The sequence below is a fragment of the Oreochromis niloticus genome, linkage group LG6 (assembly GCF_001858045.2).
Source record: "Oreochromis niloticus isolate F11D_XX linkage group LG6, O_niloticus_UMD_NMBU, whole genome shotgun sequence".
NCBI classification, from domain to species: domain Eukaryota; kingdom Metazoa; phylum Chordata; class Actinopteri; order Cichliformes; family Cichlidae; genus Oreochromis; species Oreochromis niloticus.
The window spans coordinates 33,859,346-33,883,522 of record NC_031971.2 but is presented as its reverse complement, the minus strand read 5'-3'; the positions used below and the strand labels follow the sequence as shown (position 1 = coordinate 33,883,522).

Sequence of the window (24,177 nt, the reverse complement as noted above, 5' to 3'; positions counted from 1 at the left end):
ACAGAAGTTTGAGTCTGGGCAGCACATGGTCGAGTGGTTAGCATTGTCACCACATAACATAAAGATCTTGAGTTTGAGTCCTCTGGTTAACTGGGGCCTTTCTGTGTGGAGTGGCTGTCCCTTTTCTGTCAGTTCTTCCAGAGAACTCCCTTCCTGTTACAAGGGAGTTTTTCCTTACCACTGTTGCCAAGTGCTTGCTCATAGGGGGTCATCAGATTGTTGAGGTTTCCTCTGTACTATTATAGGGTCTTTACCTTACAATATAAACTGTCTTGAGGTGGCAGTGTTACTGTGATTTGTCAATATATAAATAAAATTGAATTTAAATGAATTTTCCATGTTCTCCATGTGCCTGCATAGGTTTCCATCGGGTACTCCAGTTTTCTCTGGCAGTTCAAAGACATGCTCATTTAAGTGTTTTTCTGTCTCTATATATTTGCCCTGAGTTGGAGTGGCAATCAGCTAGGATAGGCTTAGATAGGCTGGGATGCAGGACTTTAACTTGTATTTTAAAACTGTTGTATTGCTACTTTCATTTACTGCATATTAGTATTCCATACTCTTTTAGTATAACATGCACAGCAAAAACAGCCTGAAACACCCAAGCTAGTTTCAATGCCATTTGGAAGAATTTTCAGAATTTTTATTTTTTAACCACAGCAGTCCTCTTTAGAGAGCAACAGTCATACGAAGGCTGAGGTGAGGGGACAACTCACAAGAATCACTACTCCTCAAAGATTATTGGACACATTGTAGTGAAACAATGTTATTTTATCCCGAACGTGGCTGTTCAGAAACCTCTTTTACTTCTCAGTTTATTTTACTAATTAGTTTGTGCAATACACCCAACCAATTATAGCAAAACCTATAAATTTATCTCTGTGCTTCATACATTAGAATAACCAGTAACTCGGTGGGTGGTGGTAACACATCCTAAACGCTAGTTGGCGCCCGCAATTAAATAAACGAAGAAGAAGAGCAGACGTCCGTTACGTGCAGTTACTGGCGTTCAATGTCAGTTTGATGCATGTTTTTTTTTTTACGTTTTTTTAATTACACATCTAGTTAAATCATTACCGGACTATCATGCAGACAGCCGCACTTAGAGTTTTTTGCCACTGGTCTCAGAGTAACAGCACAGCGATGATTCGTCAGTGTTTAAAATGCAGAGGTAAGCAGCGACACCTGGGAGCTACAGTGCTACATGCTAAAAACACTTATCTAACCCTCACAGTATGTAACGTCTATCAGTGCATACTAGTGTTACCCAGTGTTACACTAGACTGGGTCTACACTTGTAAACGTAATGTAGCCTAAATCAAATGTTTGATAGATTACTCGTCATTGTCAGTTTTCTCAACTCAAACTCTTGACATTTACTTAGTTTGTAAGTGAAGTAAATGCGTGACCTTCATAGTGGGCACTTAAGAGTCGTGTAATTATAAATGTTTCAGCTTCAAGGCGGTTGACTGAAGGAGCTTTACATACGTCTTTTACTTTGTTTTAGCACTAACTCTGCAGCAGAGCTCTCGCGCTTACGGTGTAATTCCGCCCCCGCGCGACAGTGAGGAGAAGGAGATGGTGCACCGGATGCTGCGCGTGGACCATGCTGGAGAATATGGAGCCAACCGCATCTACGCCGGCCAGATGGCAGTGTTGGGTAGATCGAAGACTGGGCCATTCATTCAGGTATTAACCAAATAAACTGATAATTTCATTACTTCTGTGTCACGTCAAGATTATCATTTATTAAAAAAAATAAAATAACAGGGGGGTTCAGCCCCCAGTTGTTGCTGTGGGTAAGTTTATTGAATTATTATAAATTTAAACATAACCTCAGCTTTTACAAGAATACTCAAATCTACTTTTAATTAAATGATTATGCACAGTATTCCTAGTGTCATGTTTGCCTCTTTGGACAAATGCGATCCAGTCGAACGTAACAATCCATTTAAATCTTCCTTCTTCTTCCTTCCTCTTAAATACAATATTTAAAATGAAGTAAGCCGAATGATGCAGTGAAAGATGCCCGTACTAGGGTTGATCCTCTCCATCAGCCTTTCACAGCAGCTGCAGCACCATCACGTAAAGCCAGTAAACCGTGCCCGTGATTTCTGCAGGATCTTGCAGACAGCAGTCAGATCTCACCGTTGTTTGATGTTAATTCTCAGGCACATGGTTGATAAATAGAATTTCTAGGGGTTTTCTGAGTCTCCCAACATTCTGAATCCAGTTCATTTCTCGTTTATTTAGTTAAAAAAAACTTTAATAAAACTTATTTAGCCCAGGCAGGGACATATAGACTCCCCTGCAAATTACATCCTGGTTCTACAACCTGAGAAGAATTGTCACATGATTACCAGTTAACCATATAAAAAGTCTAAATTCCCACTGACTGCCACAGATCTTTATCCTAACGAGGACATACACAAGATCTTTCCTTCACAGTCAGTTCTCTAGACATGGCATATAGAACTAGGAATGGTTAGAAATCAAGGCTAAACTAACAGAGGCCTTATTGCTCATCACTGAAAGAACTTATCTCATGTTAGCTGCTGCATTGGATAGCTGTTTCTGTGTGCAGATTGCGCTTTAGCCTCATGGTCCTGATTTATCGTTTAATATAAATGAAAGTGACATTCATATCTCCACACCTCAAAAGTTGTAGACAGCTGTACACTCCCCCCCCCCCCCCCCCCCCCCCCTTTTTTTTTTTTCATGGAATGCACTGCAAAAATGTCAGTGACAGAAGACTTTGAGTAAATCAAACATGTTCTTTGTTGTTACCAGGTTTAGGAAAAGCCTAAAGAAGTCTGTTAGCAGTGTTATAAAATTGTATATGCTTATAGAAAGATCAGACATAACAAGAAATCTAATGTATTTCTATCAACACAAACATATTACCTTTCTTGCATAACAACCAATCATGCGTACGTACTTGGTCCTCTCCATATAAATAAAGTTATAAAAATGTTAAAAGTGTTCGTATGTTTTCATCATGAGTATATGTCCATAAATGTTGACACTGTGCTTTTTTCCCCTACAGGAAATGTGGGATCAAGAAAAGAAACACCTTGAGAAATTCAATGAAATTCTTGCTGAGAACAGAGTTCGCCCCACAGCACTGTTACCTTTCTGGAATATTGCTGGGTTTGTATTAGGTCAGTACAGCACATAAAGACACAATTTTGCTGAGAAGATAAACAAATGCATCAAAGAGTAATGATTATTGAATTTCACAATGGCTCCCTGACGTGTCATTAACAAGTGTATAAACAGTAAGCAGTAGGAAATCTCTTCATTAAATGTTAACAGCATGCATCTCTCTCTTTTGAAGGGGCATCATCTGCATTACTGGGAAAAGAAGGGGCCATGGCCTGTACTGTGGCAGTGGAAGAGAGTATCACTGAACACTATAACAACCAGATAAGAACTCTGATGGAGAAGGACCCAGAGAGATACACTGAACTGTTACAAGTGAGTTTCTTATCTCTGTAGCTCTGCCCTGTGGTTGCCCTTTACTGTGCATGAAATTCATATTGTTCATTATGAGATTGTGGCAACAGCTGAGTCTAAAGAGGTGCCACATGCGATAATATTAGGCACCTGCCACTCCCAAAAAAAGGGATTAGAGTCTAGCATACCAAAATGGAAATAAATGTTGAATGTTTTTGATTATGGTGATTGTTACAAGCCACGCTAAATAATAATTAATCAGTTAAACTCAGTGTCAAGCTAGTTAATACAGCTTTGTGCCTATTCACTAATCGCCTGTTACTAACATTACTACATTTAAGTAAGAGTTATCTGACCAGCAAATAAATAAAGCCACGTTAATTTGTGTTTGACCAAACTTTGAGGAAAATTTAGTTCAATGATGTCTGTATCCCATTAATCCCAATATGAGTCTGAAATGGTCTTGTTCTTTTATAGTTAGCTTGTGCATATTTCTAATTGCATTTATTAAAAAATTACAACTGTATTTGTTGATTACGTCACTCATTTATTATTAAGTGTAATCCTAGCAGCTGGATCATTTTCTTTTTTTTTTCTTTTTTGCATGTAAGCCAGCCACAGTCAAACCTCTGGCACAGCCTCGTTCTCTTCCTGGATCACTGTTGACTTTCAGTGTTAAATCTATTTGTGGGTGGAATTTTTTCTGTGTATTTAAGCAGTTCAGTACAGTTCAGGTTTACTTGGAGAGTTTTACAGTTTTATAGGCAATTTCTCCAAGGCTATGCAGCATGATTTTTGACATTTTTGACTTCAGTGCTTTCGCCATTACACAATTACATCACTTAATGGCTACTGACATTTGTTACTGGGCACTGATGCAGGTCGAAGTTTATTTAACTTCTAATTTGGACAAGTTCCACACACCAATGCAGCTTCACAGATCATAGAACATGGAATAAAATTGGCATTTCACCAGTGGCTTTTTCATATATACTGTCAAGAGCTCAAGACTGACTCTCTGGATGTTTTCCAGATGGGGACAAAGCACTTTTCAGCACAAAGCAGATCTTATTAGATACACATTTTCTGATCGTGGTATATAAAACTTTTCATGACTGATTTATTTGCAGTTACTTTGAAAAGAAAATGGGTTTAATGTAACCAACTCAAGACCAAATAACTTGAGAATTTTGTGCAGTGAAATTTAATTAATTAATGTATTTAATTAATTTGTTTTATCATGCATATTTTTAACAGGTGATAAAGGAATTTAGAGATGATGAGATGGAACATCATGATACAGGACTGGAGCACAATGCTGAAAATGTAAGTGTATTTTATGTCTTTAAATATAATATATACACACTGCCAGTCAAAACTTTGGACACACTTTCTCATTCAATGTTTTTTTTTCTTTATTTTTATTACTTTCTACATTATAGATATATGCTGAAGACATCAAATATATGAAGCAAGATATATGGAATTATGTAGCAAAGAAAAAAATGATAAATAACTCTTGCATATCTTATTTTTTAGATTCCTTAAAATAGCCTTTGCTTTGTTGACAGCACTGATAAACTTTTATATCAATTAGAAAAATGACTTCACACAATAAATAAATATTGCTTCATTAGAGTATTTAGCTGTCTTTACAATTTTTAAGTTGTTGAAAGTACTGCTGCCTAAATGTGTGTTTTGTGTGTGTGTGTGTGTGTGTGTGTTTTTCCTCTTGTGTTTTAGGTACCTGGATACTGGCTATTAAAAAATGCAATACAGTTAGGTTGCAAAGCTGCAATATACGTTTCCCAACGTATCTAACGCTGTTCTTAAAGCAACTGAATTGTTTTGTTATTCTGACTCAATTTTGTAAATGACTTAATTTGGACTTGTGTTCTCACTCTGCATCTTTGTAAATGTAAATGAAGTACTTCAACACAATGTACCTGATCATATCTGTTAAAATAGAGACACTTGGTGTTACCTACTTTGGGTGTTGTTTACAGTACATACACAGGCTCTGGGAGGCAAACATTTCTATAATAAATGTCAGGTCTTGCTTCTGTTTTCTGAAGGCAAATTTTTACTTTTGTGTTGTGTTACTTTTGTGCTTGCTGCAGGAAGGTCAGTCTGCCTGTCTGAAAAGTGTCAGAGTGTTGATGAGAAAGTGAGAAACTGGTGAAATAAAGATACTCATGGACTTGAGATATTTCCATGTGTACATGTATCCAGTGACCCCCACATACATAACATATTTTTCATATAATTGTGCCTTAAGTTGCTTCAGTGTTTCTCGTATCGGCAAGAGCTGCAAAGACCAATATTTTAATAACTTTTAGCTGCCTTTGACCAAAAGCTAGACTCCCTAAACACACATGATAAGAACATATTAATCCAAGTACAGACACACACACACACACACACACACACACAACCACCACTACCACCACCATACCATTCAACTCCTGTTTCACATGTAATAGTTCATATATCAAGCTGAGCAATGACTTGTCATCCAGGCCTAACTGCTAAGCAGCCTCACACAGCTGTTCTGGGTACATTAGGTCACTGAGCAAGAAGGCTTGTCCAGGGGCCCCTAATATTCATCAGGTTGTGCAGCTTGAGCCAAATGTTCATTCCCCCCTGACTCAGTATCATTCTGTCCATATGTCCATTCAGTTGTGACCCAAACCTGATTTCTCCTAGTTTAGCATTTTCTGAGCATGAGCATATGATACATGCTGACTCATGGCCAGTAGTGGGGGTATTAATCATCTTGTTGGTTGAGCAGATAATAATGTTATTTAAAAAACTGAAAATCTGATATTTATTCATTGTATGTGAATTGATAAATATAAAAAAATAAAAACAACAGACAGAGTCATAGTAAAATGTTCAGTTTGATTGTGCCATCATAAGAGGTTCAGCCTGCACATGTTAGATTAGATATTGAAATATGCAGATTTCACTTTCAGCTGCTTTTTAATGGTGGGTGCCTGACTGCAGGTCAATCTTTACATTTGCTTCATGGGTTAAATAATGTTAAATAATTTGTAGTCTGCATTATCACTGTTAGGTGTTTGTGACTCACTAAATAAGCCTTACAGAAACTAAACCAGGGTGTATTCATGAATGCGCTACAGCAGTGTTTTTAACGGGGGGAGGGGAAAAAGTGTTTGTGTTATATTCCAGTGAAAACTGAATGCCAGTTTTTCTGACTACTGCTACTGGAACGCTGTCAACTCGGGTATGACGTCATTTCCAGCTCCAACGTCCGAGGTAAAAGGAAAGCACCAGTATAACTTTGTGCCTTTTTCTTTGACTCTTGGTAGTTATTTTAGTTTGGTAGTCTATGGGTGAGGGTCATATTTTGAAACCAGCCTCAAGTGGCTGCTTGAGGAACTGCAGCAAGACCTTTTAATGCATCACATTCGAGCCCTGGTTGGATGCGCTTTGTGAACCAAGCTAAGCACTTCATCCTCTCATACGAATACAGTTAAATCTGGCAAAGAATCACCAAAAAAAGCTAATTCGATGCTCCAGAAAAGAAAGGAATTGGCTCACAGTGGATGAATGCTCGCTACAGCCACTTTATACATAGGGTGAACTGTATTTATAACTAATTCTTTTTCCATTTTACCTGTACCTGCTTGCCTTTATTGACTGCATGTTATTTGATTTTCGTGACCAAGTAGTAATTACTGTGAGCAAAGCCTGGAGTATTCTCACGATCTCAGGATAAGATGGAAACGCATGACATTCACTTTCATAATCACAGGAGGTCACCCACTATAGATCAGAAACATGAGACAGTAGGCAGCTTTGCAAATCAAAGGTAGATCATCATACATTATCTTTGAACCCGATTAATAGTGCTGACAGTTTTATCGCAAGGTGTAACTGTTTAAATAAAGCAACATATGTAAAGCTCCTTTTATAGTGTAATGTTAGCTGATGAAATTACTGGTATATAAAAAGACGAGTGATGACTTAGTCACAGTTCTGGTGTTAATAACCTTTAACCTTATAGACTACATCTAAATTATCTACCATATGTAAACACAGATGGTGTGCTACATATATATATATATATATATATATATATATATATATATATATACATACATATAAGAGAGACAGAGAGAGATAACAATGTCTGCACATTCTGGTCAATTCTTCAATCATTTAAAACCATCAGGAGATCATGTGCATTGTTTAGGTTCTTTTCTCAGTATCAAAAGGAATTTGCTGAAACACAGACTCAGAAATTGGCAACAAGAATTTGAAGAGAGCAATAAAACTTTACTAAACTGGGATTGTCTTGCTACCATGAATAATTGCAGTTGTAAATCTTCAGCAGCACGAAAAATACAAATCCCTATAAGTCATAAAATCTTTCGGATACAGATTTTATTACTTCTTGGCTTTAATAGTTGGTGTTTGCCAGTAATAAGGCCTTTCTGGGGTTTATGGTAACTAATAGCAAAAAAATACTTCTCTAGAACTGAGAGCACAAGGAATTAAGTAGACAGAATTTTGCTAGTAGTTTGATACAATTTAATGAATGTCTGGCAGCTTTCAACATGTGTTCTTTCTTTTAAATTCAAATACAATCACTTTTTTTTTCAAGAGTTGATATACATATATGTATATGCTATGAAAGACTCTCTGAAGATGCTCTATTCAATATTCAGCGAGGTTACTAACCTGTTACCGATTAAACTAGTTAAATGTGAGATGTTTCACCATGTTTCATGTGTTTTTTGTTATAACTTTTTATTTAAATGTGTTGCTACATCAAATTCAAAATGCTGCATTAATATCTAAAAATAAAATCTAATTTTTTAGCATTTAATGTCGTGCCTTTGTACTATTTTTACATAAATATAGGATTTAAATAATTTGCAAGTCATTGGATTCTGTTTATATATTTTAAATTTATATCCATCTGAAGTTTTGGGGGGCTTTATAAATCAAGAGGACTCAGTGGAGCTTTTCATCTACATCTGGTTTTCCAGGTCAACAGCCATGCTCTATAAATAGCAAACAGTAAACATTTTACTGTTCTGCGGTATGTCTGCACATACAGTAAATACCTGTGGTGTGATGTTACTATATGCTTTAGATCTCTGTTCTGCATTGAGGGACTAACTTATGTCAATTTTAGTTTGAGCTGTAACACATTCATTTTTTTCCACCCTTTTAACGACATGTAAATGAGTGTGCTCTGTGCATATGTGTATGTACAAATGCATTGAAATGCCTAAACATATTGGAAATCTTTTGGGTTACTGAGGGGTGTGTGGCGTGAAAGAGTGACCACGTGTTCACATCTTCACACTGTGAAGTGACAACACAAGATGCAAAGGACTGACATCACTGGGAGCTGGAATTTCTGATTTATGGCCTGTTGTGCAGTGCCAACCACCAACGGCTTTGGTGAGAGAAAAATACATCAAGGTCAGTCTTCTAGGAAGGTTAAACTGTGCAAAACCTAAAAATTTCTAATTCATTATGAAAAACTGTTATCCATATTCAACCACATATATTAGAAACATTTCATTTTAGCAATTTCAGAATGATTTTCAATATATAGAACTGCAACATCAAAGAACGTTTAGGTGAAGTTAAATCTGGAGTATAGATCTATTTGTGTCTGTGAGTGCAACAAATCTTTTGTTCTGTCAAATCCACTGAATCAGACAGTAAGTATGAAAACTCGCTATCAAGCAATGTTTCATGTAAAATGTAAGAGACCCTTCAACAAAAATGAAATGGATTGTTTTGACATCCCTATAGCATTTCCAGCAATCTTGCTAAGTGCATATGATTTATGAATTGGCAGAATATTTTGTGCGTATATGCATGGCTGTAGTATCAGTATGAACATAATACTATGCTGCTTTTGTGATTTAACTGTTTCATCATGATCTTTGCAAATAAAGCCGAAATCCTCAGCTGGAAAACTGATTTCTGGGGCACATACCTTTAGACCATTTTTACATGTCTCCTTTTCTCTTTAGTATCCACAGAGAATCTATAGTAGATGAATTCTTTGGGAATTTTAATTAGGGATGCACCGAATGATCTCTTTTCATTGTGGTATAAAATATATGATTCCTTTAATAAAGGTAGAACTATTTTTATTTAACGAAAATGTATTTGAATCAATGGAAAATGGACATCAAAATGGACATCTAGGTCCCATCTTCTTTTCAGATGGGACCTACACGTGGGGTAGTGTGATAGTTTGTTGATAAAGTTGTAGGACTTATGTGAAGGACTTATTGTTGAGTGCCGGAGTTGAGCATGGCGTGACCCCTCCACTGGTATCAATCAATATACTGACAGGCATGGTGGCTCATCCAGCATGACTCCAAGGCCACGCTGCTGCTCCACTATGTCATGAGCTCCAAAGATGCTTAAAGCTATTGACTGTAGCGCAGCTTGACACCCTCCCTGTCCCGCACCAACACAACCATCCATCTATCAGAACCAGTGCCCCACTTAGGTAAGACACGAGCAAAGCCATTGAACTGCATAGTGTAAAGTCAGTAATTAAAGCTATAAACAATTGTATATAAATATAAATGGGCGTAGCCACTGTGACTTCAGCCACTGATTTGTGAAAATCCATTTTCAATAATTGAAATTTGCATTAGAGCTTTTTCGTCATGTCTTCCCTGTCACCAGAGGTGACCATATTTGGATGAGAGAGCGGTGCTAAGTGAACAGCTAATGCTAGCTATCTTATTTAGAAAGGTGCATTCACAGCTGCTAATTAGTGCTAAAACCAAAGTATTTGCATTAAAAATCCGCCAAAAGTCACCAAACCAAACCTGTTTCAAATCAGCTGTGGTGGTAACAGACAACCAGGCTAATCGGGTTTAACCTGCAACCACCTGTCACTCAGAGAGGCTACAACCTTGATAATGCGCAATTTTAGCCTTTATAGTTTTCAAATCCAGGAGTTATAAAACCTGGTTTTATAAAAGGAGAACATAGCTTAAAAAAGTCTGTAAATATGTGTAACTATAGACTGTATCTATATGTTATGGATACTCACATTTCTATGATACTTTATTAGTGTTACTGACCATTCAAAGGGCTGTAGATTACAAGTTATATATAAAGTGTAAATTCATACAGCAATTTGCAATTTATTGCCAAGAACAGACAATCACCAATTAACATGCATACATATCTTTGCACTGAAAGGCTTAAAGAAAGGTCGAGGTAAGAGTTCAAACCCAGAACCTTCTTTCTGTCAGTCAACATGCTAATCACTCCACCACCAGTAGATCCACTTTTGGCTCTCATAGTCTTGGTATTAGTGAAACAGAATGTGATGAACAAAAGTGTGAATGCATAAGGTCTGGTTAATCGCTACCTTACAAAAGACAAACCATAAAGCATGACCTTCTTTATTGTCCTTTTTGACTAAAATCAGAAATCATAATTACAAAATGATCATTTTCTCACAGCCATCGCCACAGTCTGAATTGAACCAGAAGGGTCTGCTTTTGCGGGCTTTTAGAAAAGAACAGGTTAAACTTTTGGGTTTTAGACCTAGAGTCTACATCGGACTTTCATATACAGTTTTTGAATTTTACGAGGGGGTGATGGGGACGGTTTGCTCTTGCAGCTAACCTTAAGTGGTCATTCTAGGAACTGTTAACTGTCTATTCTTTTTGTGATGTCTATATTGACTTAATTTTTCAGCCCTGGAATTGCTGCTTGGGTATGAACTTAGCAGCACGTCGCTTTATTTTAGTATTTACTTTGTATATAATATTTAAAACATCTTCAGCAATTAATGCATATCTAAAAGAATATATAGAAAGTGTAAAAGTCCATAAAAATAATAAAAAAGGTTCCTCTCTTCCAGTGTCGTTTCCAAATTGTACCTCCACTGATTTAAATTGTTTGGGGGAAAACAGAATGTGTGCAAGTTGTGCAACATCAGTATGAACTTCAGTAATACAAATCTGCACATGCTTTCATGCTGTGAGGCTTTTAGTGTTCTGATCTCTGTTTGCCCTTTGCACATCAAAATTTTCCTTGTGGAATTCAAGGAACATACTTGGATGAAGTTGTGTCTGAAATCGGAATAAAGTGCACACAGAACAGAGTTGGCTGTGAAGGGATCAGCAGAATGAGCTGCAGTGTGTCAAAGCAAACAAGACTTATTCAGTAGTCATTTATCCTTTTCTGTATGTTACATTACACCCCCATCCCCCAGAATTCAACACCTTGTATTGCTGCTGCTGACCCCTCCTCAATTTACTGTGATGCATAAGCAGCTTGCAGAAGGTTACCATGCAAGGCCTCTTAACACCTGGTTTAAGGAATAGTTTTTCCCACCCCACCTGCTAGCCTCCTGCAGTGGCTCAGCGCTTTACACCGATCCCGCTAAGGCTCTTTCTGTCATCCTCACTGATTGAACGGAGAGCTCTGGCAGTAGTGCTCTGGCCAAGTCTCATATCTCTTGCCTGAGGCTCGTTTTCATGTCGCTTGTAAAGATGCCACTCTTATCACCTATTAATCACGGCCCTCGATGTCCAGCTATGCCCTCCACTGCTGGTGACAACACAGATTCAAAGTGATGCTCTTGCAGATTTTCAGATTACATGCAACATGAAAGGGAGGCTTCAAGCTACGATTAGGTTTGGATCATAAGGTTATTTAAAGTTTTGTTGGTTTATCGATGCAGCCCATGAGAGTTCTAATTATTCTAAAGAAAAAGGTTTACTGTAAAAGTTGGAGGGCTGGATTTTATACTTGTTACGCATGGGTCGCAACCTTTCTGTGCTTTAGTGTAAGCAATGGAATTTAGATCATGACAGCCGTCCCTGGATCGTTGTTCTTTGAAGCTATCAGCCGTCAAATATTCTCGCTCATGGCTGAGCCCTCAGCTCTTGTGGTTGGTGATGACACACATGCACAGCAGACAAAGTGCCCGGACCACCCGAAGCCTGAGGTATCCTGACCTTGGAGGCTCGCTGTGAAACATAACAACACAAGGGGAGAAAGAATGCCTTCTATGCTGCACAAGGGGTCAAGTTGTTGTCCCGGTCAGGGTGAAGTTCAGCATGTCACACAAGCCCCTTATGTGTTATCTACAATGTTTGTCTTTCAAAGGAAAAATACACATGTGATAGGCTCCAGAAGCATGTCTGGTCTCACTAATAGTGTGTGATTGTGGTGGTCTGGTAGTGTCTGCTGCAGAAGCTACAAAGGGACAAGACTGACAAGCTCTGGGAGTTGAATCAGTCAAGATCTAGAGCACAAATTCACTTTGATCCGCTGATCTGAGGCCTGTACTAAAAAACGTATCATTCTGTCCAATCCCATATGAAGAATAACAAAATAGCAGCAATGCCATCTCTCTGTTCGTGACATTCTCGCGAAATGGTGATAGATTTACAGCAACTTCTTTCGTTTTTCAGCTATTTGAGGTATCTGTTAAACAGATTGTTGCATTGATTTCTGGGAAGACAGATGGTGGTGTGCATGCTTCAAGACAACTGAAGGAATGAAGAATTGTTCAGCTCGGTAGATCAAATTCGGTATAGGCCTTAGGCTACATTTTTATTGCGTGTAGGCACATACGATCTCAGACATATTTTTGAGTAGCTTTGTTTTGTTTCTGGCCATAGTTGAAAGTAGATAAAATAGCACGAGGTGCTTGAAAATGAGACAAAAATACCATTTTTCATGCCAAAGCAATAAGACAAACCCAAGAAAAACTGTCTGCCTTGTTTGTAAGTCTTTAAATGGTTGGGTGATTATTGCAGACAACATATTATATTACCTGATTTTTCTTCTGTACACCCAGAATGCATTCAGACATTTGGCTGTATCCTGATAGAAATGTTGATAGAAAGGATGCACCTTTAAGATTTAAATCATTCCAAAAGCATCTAGTTGATACGTTTACATTGATTCTAAGTTTCTGTTTGTACAGTTTTCCAATAGAGATGTCAATTTGCCTTTGGCATAATGTATTTATTTTTCTCTTCTTTGCTTTATCATTCTGAAATGTGCACCCTGCAGTCTTTTCAGCCCAGACTACCCTATACAGCCCTGCACTGCTTTGTGTAGCCACTGGCCTTCCAAGCGATCATTATTTGCTTTGATTGACACTCTGGGATGGTGTGCATTTCATTGATGAGAATTTTAGAGCTCTGGGGCTCGTGATCCTTAGTGATCGGTGGTACGTCACCCTACAGCCATCCCAGGGGCGACAGCTACAGATCAGTTTCAAATACTCTGTCGCTTTCATCACCAAAGGCAAACTAACTTAACCTGACAAACAGAAGTCTGCAAAGCTGTGGGTAAAGTTACCATCACTGCACAAAACCTTTAATTCTGCAGGATAGAAATCGCTGAACTTTTTTAGCTTGAGTGATTAGCCCAAGACAAGAACCAAAAGGGGGTTAGAGTATATAAAACTGCTTCAGCAGTCCTCCTTTAATTGTAACCAGCGTCTGTAGATCACAGAAATATGGCAGAATAGTTAAAGTTAGGTCTTACGGTTGAGCTGTTAAGTGTTAAGTGGTATCATCTGCATAAAGAAGTGCTTGAAAGTTAAACTGAACTGAAAATTGTGCAAGGACTTTACAAATCTTCCTGCATTTGAGTTAATAAAAACAATATGCTTAAATAGTCAGATTGTCTAATGACATAATAAGCTCCAAAGAATGACCTTAATGGGGATTTTGATAAGTAGAAGGCCTTAATCCCTCTATTTGTAGAGATTTCAACTTCCCCCCCCATTTTTTAAAAATAAAACAAGTACAGGTACAAAGAATAATTTGTGTGCCACAAAGGCCTGACCTTTTATCTTAAGTTCTTTAATAACACTTTTTTATTAATTAAGGTAAAGGAACAGAAGCTATTATTTTTTAATTATAATATGGTTTTCTGTTAATGTGCCTTTGAAAAGGACTAAACCACACTCCTATACTTTATATTAGTTATGTAATGACTTTATCCCAGTAAATGAATTGTTAAATTTCTGTTTTTCTTGTAAAACTGAACGTACTTAAAAGAATGAGGCAGTGCATAACGCGTATGGTGCTACAACCAAGAAGAGTGTCCTCCACCTGTGCTTTGAGACTGTTGACCATGCGGGAACCTTACGGTACGACTGATTCCCATGTCAGAAAATGTTTGAGGTGGGCGCTCGAATGACCTCTGGGTCACATTCCGTGCAAAGTGACTGTGCGGTCATGCTGACCATGTAGATGTTTAAATAAGAAAAAAAATGGCAATCAGTAGTGGATGGAGGGGGGAGAAGAAGGTTAGGGGTAAAAAGAGCTTGAGCATGAAGTACGGTCAGCTGGGAAAGTGCTTGAAGGTGGGTGTGTGCAAAGAATTGAAATATGTTGAAGAGATGCGTGTGTTATCTTTTCTCCTCACCACTAACCATCCAGTACCTCCCCTTGCGGTGTGTCGTCAGCAGATGATCTCAGGGCCTGAGAGGAGCTGCAAGAGAAAATGGGAGGAAATCTGATCCATATGGTGGCACTATAAAGGTCGTCGCTGATTTGCAGCCTTCATCAAAACCTGGTCAAGACTTCATCACTTACTCGTGACTGGGACCCTCCTCTCGCACCTTGTCACAGCGCACTGAATGTCTCACCAGTCTCTCTCTCCAGCAGAACCAGTTATCAGCCTGACCCTTGGGGTGAGGGGTTCATTGCAGCAATCTTCAAAACCGATTCTTCTTCGAAAGGTAAAGTCTTTGCAAGTTGGAAAGTTTTTGAATATTTCTCATGTTTTGGATGAATTAATCTGCATGTCCCTAATTTTTTATGTTGCCTCAGATATGAAGATACTGGGTCCATTTGTTTTCTTGCTTTTGCTTGGGGGACTGTGGTGTCAGAACAACCGTAATGCTAAAGCTACTGGAAAGTCCACAAAGAAGTCTAGTGGGAGCCAACAAGGTGATGCTGGCCAGTCTGCCTCTGCAGCTGATGTCACTTCAGGAAGCACTGGAAGAACTGGAAGCACCTCCAGAAACACCGGAGGCTCAGCCGAATCAAGACAGGAAGGTGGTGCAGGGACTCGTGGAGCTGGACAACAGACAGATGATATGAGGCTGCACTACCTCACAAACACACAAGTTACATGTAATGATGGGACAGCAGCTGGGTGAGAAGTTCTGGTTGTTTTTGCTCTTTAATGTCTGTTTGCTGATTGAGTCAGTGATTTTACAAAGATGGTTTATCTTCCCTTTCTCCTCATTCTCATTCATTTGTTCTACAGGTTTTACCTAAAGGAATTCAGAGGAAGCCGCCGATGGTTGTTATTTCTGGAAGGTGAGTATTTAAAACCCCATATGGTTAATTTAGTCCCCTAAGGTCAGATTGTTTTAGCGTGGCACCCGCCCATTGGAATTTTAATGTGGATGTCATCTTGTCCTGTCAACTTTTCTGGTTGCTGTGTGTCACAGACTTAAAATGAGGTTAACACCGATGGAGTGTCTTCCAAATTTACTTGTACTCTGATATCGAACACAAATAATTTTCCTGCATGTTACTGAGTGACAAATCAGCAAAAATGAGCAATCTGCATGCTGACAGTTTGTAAATTAAAGAGATCATTCTAGTCTTTTGCTCAACTGTGAATTATTATTATTATTTTAATTTTATTTATATAGCACCAAATCGCAACAACAGTTGCCTCAAGGTGCTTTATAATGTAAGGTAAAGCCTCTATAATAATACAGTTAATGCATACTATGGTCATGTTAGTGTACCAGCCTACAGGTGCAACCATTGCTTTCACCATTCCTCACAGGCCTGTGTGATGGGATAACAAGGGTGTCCCTATCTTGGATGTGAATGTCTAATATTAGTGTCTATTATATTTAGGTGGCTGGTGCTGCTACAGCAGAGAGACCTGTGATTACAGGTACCAAAATATCCCCCGACTAATGAGCTCATCGGGGTGGCCTGAAACCAAAAGAGGTTAGTCAGCCGACAGTGTTTCAGAATGCCTTTCATACACGTTTCCACAGAGTTGCTTTCTGTGACTAGTGAGGCAAGTGGACATCTGTTTAATGAGTGATTGTTGGATTTACAGGAAGTGGAATATTATCTTCTCAAGCTGAGGAAAACCCACACTGGCATAATGCAAATATTGTGTAAGTACCTGCATAGATGCACTTTGTATTTTTGCGGTTACTGAAGGTGTCATATGACATATAAAAACAACTTTTTTCTTTGTTCCCATAGTTGTTGTATTAATTAATGTTTGTACATAATGGGAGACACTGCAGGGGGGTAGGATAAAACATTCAACTTACAAATATGAAGACTATTATTTTTTTGTATTGTACATTTTCTGAACTTTGATGTTAGAATATGTAAATGAAGTGTTATCTTACTAAATAGTGTACATCAGAATGAAATGTTTTTACATCAAGATCTTTTATCACTTTGTATATACTAAAACCCTCTTGACAGAAAAATATTTTTTTAGGAAAGAATATTCAGTAAATCAAGATATGATTGGTAACATTTATGAAGAATGTCTTTGTAAAAACCTTCAAAATTAAAAAATTGGACTAGAACTATAAGGTTTTCTACGTGTAAGTGCTACTGAGTATGTGTATTTTCTATGGATTCTTTACTTATTCTTTAAAGGAGTAAAGTTGTAGATATTTTTATTGGATGTCATAAAACTTCTCCAGTTCATTACTTACATTAAGAAAAAATATGCTCCATAAATATTCACAAATATCCATAAACATCCGTGCCAAAACTGAAAGAAATTATATTAAATTAAATTAACTTAAATTAACACATAAATGTGCATTTTTCTCTGTGCACTAATCTGAAAAATGCTATAAATAAAACCTGTTTTTAGCTGTAAGGTCGCTTCCTAAAGCTGTTTTAGGTGATTTTTTTTGTGTGTGAAACATTGGACAAATTGTCTAATGTTACAGTTCTTAAAATGACTGTATTGAAAAACAACAACAGCAAAAAGGTTGCATAATCAGGGATTCAGCAAACATATCTTCTTAATGCAGCTGGAAATATGCTTGACCTTAAATAAGATAAAAAGGATTGAAAACACAATTCTTTGTGCGTGCAACACTGTCAGTGACCCTTTTTATGTCAGACAAGATAACTTAATTATGCAGCACAACAACAAAACTGTATCACCGATTAATGACGAATAAATACTTTATTTTGTTTTCTTTTTCCTTTCTTCCTTTCTTTCTTTTGAAGATTGTTTTTTATTTTGAAATGTCGAAGATGACTTTAGTGATCGCACAGCCTGAGGAAAGAAACGTCTGAAAAGTCTGGTGGCACAGCAGGATATATACTGCGTGGTGAACAGGCTGCATCTTAGGGCTGCATAGGCGTCTAGTGTTTTGGGTGATATTTTTAACTTTCTGCTTTCATCCATGCAAGCAATTTTAATCTTTAATGATAGAGTTTCATTTCTGAAATTCAGTAACACGCAGGCTGTGTGATCAAAATAGAGATTTGCCACTTTCTGATATATGACAGAAGTTGTCAGCTCCAGCCTGAGGTGATCTTTATGGGGGAGGGAAGAAACCAACTTCAGGGCCTCCAGCTTTAGTCTAACAAATGTGATTGTCTTCTTTATGGCAGATTCATCCCTTACTGTTCCAGTGACGTGTGGAGCGGCACTGGGCCTCCACCAACACCCCCTTCCAGGCCGCGACAAGGCAGGGACAAAGTCAGAGATAGGAATACAAATGCAAGTAAGTTTCCTCAAATCTTTTACAATAAGGTAACTGTTGCTCCTTTGGATATAAGAAAACATGTATTCTCTAAATGTTCAGTTAATTAGAGAATAAAAGTCACTTCATACTTGTCTTTATTATCAGCTGAATATAACTTCATGGGATCCCTAATCATCCGTGAGGTCATCAAAGATCTCATCCCTAAAGGAATCAAGCAGGCCAAGGTTGTCATGCTGTCTGGTAGCAGGTGAGTTTGTTTTATTGTGCTCTGATGGACAAGAGTCTCTGTACCATCTGGATCGTCTCCATATCAACCATTAAAGTCCTATTTTGGGTGCGTCCTCTTGTCAACAATGAAGATGTTTACAGTCAACTGTGATCAGTGACATAATGTTTATTAAAGGGCCTTGCCCTGTAATGGTGAACATTCCTCCCAGGTTAGCAGGATGGTTCTTGAGACGTCCCCGGGCCCTAAAACAGGATCAACTGAATGTGAAACCTGCTAAATGTTTACTTCCCCGCTATGAGCTGGCATGCACTGTCAGTTTGATATCCTAAACAAAAATGTCACCCTCAAAGCCAAACTATTTATTAATTTTCTTGGCTCCCCTGCAGCGCTGGTGGAACAGGTGTTTTGCTCAACATTGAGAGGGTGGCCAGTCAGCTCCAGCAGCTTGGTGCAGAAGCTCAGGTCCGAGGCCTCGTGGACTCGGGCTGGTTTCTGGAGAGCAAGCAGCAAAGATCACCAAACTGCCCTGAGACAGTTTCCTGCTCACCTGAGGATGCTATCAAGATTGGACTCAGGTGAAGACAATATTTAGATCTCTTCCTATGCCCGATGTAGGATTTGAAAATCATATCATTCGTGAATTTTATTGATTAACTGTGCATTATTATCTCAGGCTGTGGAACGGGGTTGTTCCTGACAGATGTCGGCAGCTCTTTAAAAGAGGGGAGGAGTGGAAGTGCTTCTTTGGTCATAGACTATACTCTACTTTGACCTGTGAGTGTTGACTGGTGTCTTTGTTCATGATGATGTTTTCAATTTAAATGCACACCATATAACTGACTTGAGCAGTTCAGAAATAATGAGCACCGAAATATTAGAACTGTGAATTTCATTCACTCTGAAAGTGAGCAGACTGACTCCCACGCTGAAGACATGATAAACCAGTGTTCATCTGGACTGGATTGAACTGGACAGCAGCTATTTTATAGAAGCCTTCTGAATGTTACAGCCCTCGTTGCAAACTTTAAAGATCTTTATTGTCACATATATGGAATTTTAAAGTTGCTAAATCAGCAAAGCATATAAAAGCACATATTTAGTCAAAATCTCAAAATCAGGGTCTGAAATTAAAGAACAGAAATTTTCTATGTAAATCTTGAAACTCTAACTGCCATGCTGGTGCATAAACTTTTAGATCATGACATCCTGAGTTGTTTTCACTGTAATCATTGAAAAGGGGGCCAGTGTGGCTAGTAACAGTATGTTTAACTGGTGGAGTTTTCATTTTGGCTGTTGAATATAAAAACTTTTTAGAGACTGGTCTAAATAACAAATTTAATCACCAACTGAGGCCAGCACAAAAAACTGCAGATCTTATGAAATTGTACACACAGAAAAAAAAAGATCATGAACATGGTGGTGAACGTAAACCCACAAGAACCTATGTAGCTCTTCAGGTAGTTCCTAACTTTGTTTGACCCTTACTCATCCAGGGGAGTACATAGAGCTGGGCGATATAAGATTTTTTCATATCACGATATGTTTTTTTCATTTCAGGCGATAACGATATATATCACGATATAAGCCAAATAACTATATTTGTAAGATTTAAATGTGCCGTTGCTCACAAGTAAAATGTGAAATAATTAGCATCTTGTTTTAATTAAAATATTTATTTCCCATAATAAGTTCAACAGGGCAGATGTACTTAAGGAACATGAGACTTCAGTTTCAGATAAATAAAGGCAAATATTGCAAACTACACAAAAGGCAGCCGCTAAAGCGTTTAACTTTCAAAATAGAACAAACAAAACAGACCACTAAATTGTCAATTCCACTTAGAAACAAAATATTAATTCTAAAAATAAATCTTAGGTTGTTTTACAGAAGAACAGACAAAATTGACTAACTTTTGTCAATATCAAATAAACTGAGAACTAAAAGGAAATTCTCAATCTCTCCTTGTTGTATAGCTTAGCTTTTCAAACAGTTTTAACAGTTACTTTAGTCTGACAAAAGCCGAATGACGAATTAGCGCTTTCAGTCAGAGATTGAGCATGCACCGCTTTATTGTATTTCCAGACTTGCTTTCGGCACAATTTACAGTGCGCGCTACTCTGTTTTTTGTCAGACTTGAAATAGCCGAAATACCTTCACACTACGGAACTTCTGTGGCCCTTCCGTTCGACAAGCTCTCCGGCATTGGAACCATCATCTGTTTTTTTCTTCGGTAACCTTCGCTCACGCTCTCGGTTGATTTTTCTCTAGTCGGCAAACTAGGCTGCAAAAACAAATACACATGTGTGCCTTGGCGCTTGTGCTGTACGTAACAAGTCACGTGACGTGACGCTGCGGCTGTGATTGGTTTGGCTCTGCGCTACTTAATTTGGATTGGCTGTTCTTTTTTTTCTTTTCTTTTTTTTTTTTTAAGAGGACAAGAGAGATGAGGCCTATCGCAATAGTTTAATTTTTCTATCGAGAAAAAATTATTTCGCAATACATATCGTTATCGTTTTATCGCCCAGCTCTAGGAGTACATATATATATATATGTGTGTGTGTGTGTGTGTGTGTGTGTGTATGTGTGTATGTATGTAGATACAGCTTAATAACTGGCAGGAAGTGACTAATAGACTTGATTGAATTTACCGATTTGATCAACTAAATGTTATTTTCCCTATAGCCCCTGTGTTTATTGTACAGTGGCTGTTTGATGAGGAACAGCTGAGGGTGGAAAACATCTATATAGGGGGACAGAGCATGTCTGAGGAGCAGTGGCAGTACATCCAGAACCTGGGCTTGGAGCTCAAAAACTCCCTGAGAGATGTTACGTAAGTTCCGTAGAACTTCCCATATATTGATGTCCAAATCATTACTAACATTAACAGAACATAAAAACTGTATGTTTAGCACTCATTGATTTCCAGCCATTACAAGCCGTAACATCTTCGTTCAAATGGACCTGAAATTGAAATGAAGCCCTTGGGACAAAGTGGAACTGCTTTTTAGTGTTTTCTTTTTATATTCTTGACCATTGATAGTGGCAAATACAACCATTCATTTTAATAGATTAGGAAATCTATTCAAGCTACAATTTATAATTATAAGAGAAGATTTTAAAATGGAATTGGTGACTTTAACAAAATGTACTTAGAGGTTGCAGAGCAGGGTGGTGAGCTGCTATCCACTATCCATTTGTACATTTCACAGAAGTAGCATTTACATGTCAAAGCCTGTAACTGTTGAGTGAACTGCCAGCCATTTAAAACAGCAGAAAATCAAATTCTATGTTAACATCCAACAGTTCCTCGAAGTTCTCTGTGCCGTCTATGCATTCCTGTGAAAAATCGTCATCACGCAGTGACTAGATTCAAATCTTATTGTAGCTAGTTGAAAAATAAATCAAGATGGATTTTAACATCTCCCAGAAACAAATGCTCTCTCTTTGCGTGTCTTTTAGGGCTGTATTTGCTCCATCCTGCCTCTCCCACACACTAATTACCAAAAGGTAAGAATTGATATTCAAGTTCTGTGGTGTTAACATACTTTTACACCTGGCACCCTTGTTTTTTCTCCCCAGTAGTCACCTCTACCCAGTGAGCTCATGCTGCTGTTTTTGTTTTGCTTGTTCATCAAACCACATTGTCACCAAATGCCACTTCACACTTTCTCTAGCGTCCCAGTACCACTTTAACATAGAGATTATTTAGTTGTTCACATGGACATTGATGGGTCATTGCAGTCTTATATAAGTGTACTTAGTTATGCTGAAGGGGGTGTAATCAAAGTCAGGAGCCGAAAGTTCAAGGTCTTTTGTAGCTTTGTATGTTGCAACACTTGCAGTTGCAAACCTTAAAGTAAAACAGTCTCCTGTCATTTGCCCTTTCCTGGTCCTTAATTACTAACTCTGACAACCTTCCCATTTTTCTTTCTTTATTTCTAATTCATAACTTCTCCGTCTTGTTGTTCCTAAAGTAATTGGACAAATTTTCAAGTTAGAGGCACGTCTCTGCCACGTGCCCTTCAATGCTGGGACAGGAGTCTGGAAGCAATACGTAACAACAGGACCCCGGCTAAAGGATGTCCTTTTCACCTCTTGGATACCTGTCAGTGGCCACAGTGTAACCCCACCTGCCCAGCTTTGGTGGATAAGACCACCCAGCAGGAGCTTACCTTGCTCCAGATGCTGGTAGCCATGGGTCTGGACCTCCAGAGGCTGGGCCTGGATCCCCAGGGAGATGCAGATTCTCTTGTCAGCATGGTCAGGAATGGTGGCTAAGTGTGAAAATTTAGGGTACATGAAAAGTTAAATAAATAGATGAAAACAAATGTGTTGAAAATTTAACGTAACCATAGAAATGCTGTAGAAATCTGGTTACTATGTCTTGTGCTACTCAGCATTCCATTATGCTCCACATGACTGTTCACTTTGAGACTTGGCTGGAGGGTATGTCACTGCATCTGGGTTTGAATGGTTTAGTGGGCCCTCTACTGGACACCAGTGGAAAGAGGTGTTGCAGCTGTACTGATCGACAAGCTTAGTGTTTAGCAGATGGCTGTGCATAACCTCCTACAACACACTTTCAGCCTGATCACTCCACAGGAACATGTAACATCAGAGCATGGTAGTAGAGTTATAATGGTAATGAATAGAAAGTAGCTGAAAGCTGACGGAAACACAAACATTTTGCTCAAACAAGATAGAAATGCTTTTGTGTTCATGCAGCTTTTAGCAGTTAAACTTGCTTTATACTCTTTATCTACAGTCTTTTTTAGTTATTCACTGATTTCCAATATGCATTATTGAAAGATACAGAATCTGTCAAATTTCTAGTAATCAGATTACTACATAATAATACACAAATCAGCTAAGTGTTCAACTGTTTTGGAGAAAACATATCAAAAAGTTTCATTCACTTTTACTCAATAATTTTTGGTGCACTTAGTTCCAAAGACACTACCGATTTTTGGCGACTTAGTTCGAGTGTTTAGATTTTGATGCTATGCTGACATACATATATTTATATATATATATATATATACATATATTACATAGTATCTATACATACTTTCTATGCATGCAAAATAGAAATGTGACTCATTTTTGTAATATTTCTGTGTAGGGCAGAGAAAGGTGATCAGTGACCTACCACAATAATTTGTGAGTTTATTCAAGGAAAAAACAAAAGTTTTTGACATGTGAAATTATTAATATAAAGAAAAATGCTGCAGTTACTCACTGCACAGTTGTGACAATCTATGTCTAGTTACATACACAGACATAATGCAACTAGTATTGCATAGGGCTTAATATTGCAGTCCTTCATTGTTGTTAAAGCATGATTTTTCATAATGTTGTGCTATTTTTGCATTTACAGACAGTGCTGTAGCTGTATGTTTTAATTTCATTTAGGTACTGCAATAAGGGTGTTGCACGTGTCAAAATGTGGAATAAAAAATATGATGTGGATCTGAGAGTTTGCACTTTGTAATCTGTTTTATTATACTCTTCACAGGGTCTGAGTCAGAATACACAATGAGAAGATTAAACAACTTGTGAAAGTATATTTCACAGTTTCCTTCTATAAGGAGCACCAAGCCCATAGAGACTGTTAGCAAATGTGAGAACAGCAGAAACAACATGAAATAATTACATAAATAATGGTGTTTAATTCAGTTCAGTTCAATTCAGTTCAGTTTTATTTGTAGCTTTAAATTGTAAGGATTTATTGTAAGGTAAAGAACCTACAATAATACAGAGAAAC

The 24,177-nt window shown here is 38.0% G+C and overlaps 2 protein-coding genes across 2 annotated transcripts; both read left to right on the top strand.

The window, feature by feature from the left end:
- The first annotated feature begins 931 nt into the window (after positions 1 to 931).
- On the top strand, positions 932 to 6,778 carry coq7 (coenzyme Q7 homolog, ubiquinone (yeast)). The gene is made up of 6 exons (XM_003453743.5): positions 932 to 1,171; positions 1,508 to 1,689; positions 3,047 to 3,161; positions 3,338 to 3,477; positions 4,714 to 4,782; positions 5,200 to 6,778. The coding sequence occupies exons 1-6, from the start codon at positions 1,087 to 1,089 to the stop codon at positions 5,275 to 5,277; spliced, it is 669 nt and encodes a 222-aa protein (XP_003453791.1). The 5' UTR covers positions 932 to 1,086; the 3' UTR covers positions 5,278 to 6,778.
- A 7,976-nt stretch (positions 6,779 to 14,754) lies between these two features.
- notum2 (notum pectinacetylesterase 2) lies at positions 14,755 to 23,876 on the top strand. Its single transcript, XM_005458551.4, has 12 exons — positions 14,755 to 15,196; positions 15,288 to 15,615; positions 15,730 to 15,782; positions 16,338 to 16,433; positions 16,549 to 16,609; positions 18,090 to 18,202; positions 18,329 to 18,431; positions 18,800 to 18,988; positions 19,087 to 19,187; positions 21,096 to 21,243; positions 21,873 to 21,920; positions 22,388 to 23,876. The coding sequence occupies exons 2-12, from the start codon at positions 15,290 to 15,292 to the stop codon at positions 22,689 to 22,691; spliced, it is 1,542 nt and encodes a 513-aa protein (XP_005458608.1). The 5' UTR covers positions 14,755 to 15,196; positions 15,288 to 15,289; the 3' UTR covers positions 22,692 to 23,876.
- Positions 23,877 to 24,177: the final 301 nt, after the last annotated feature.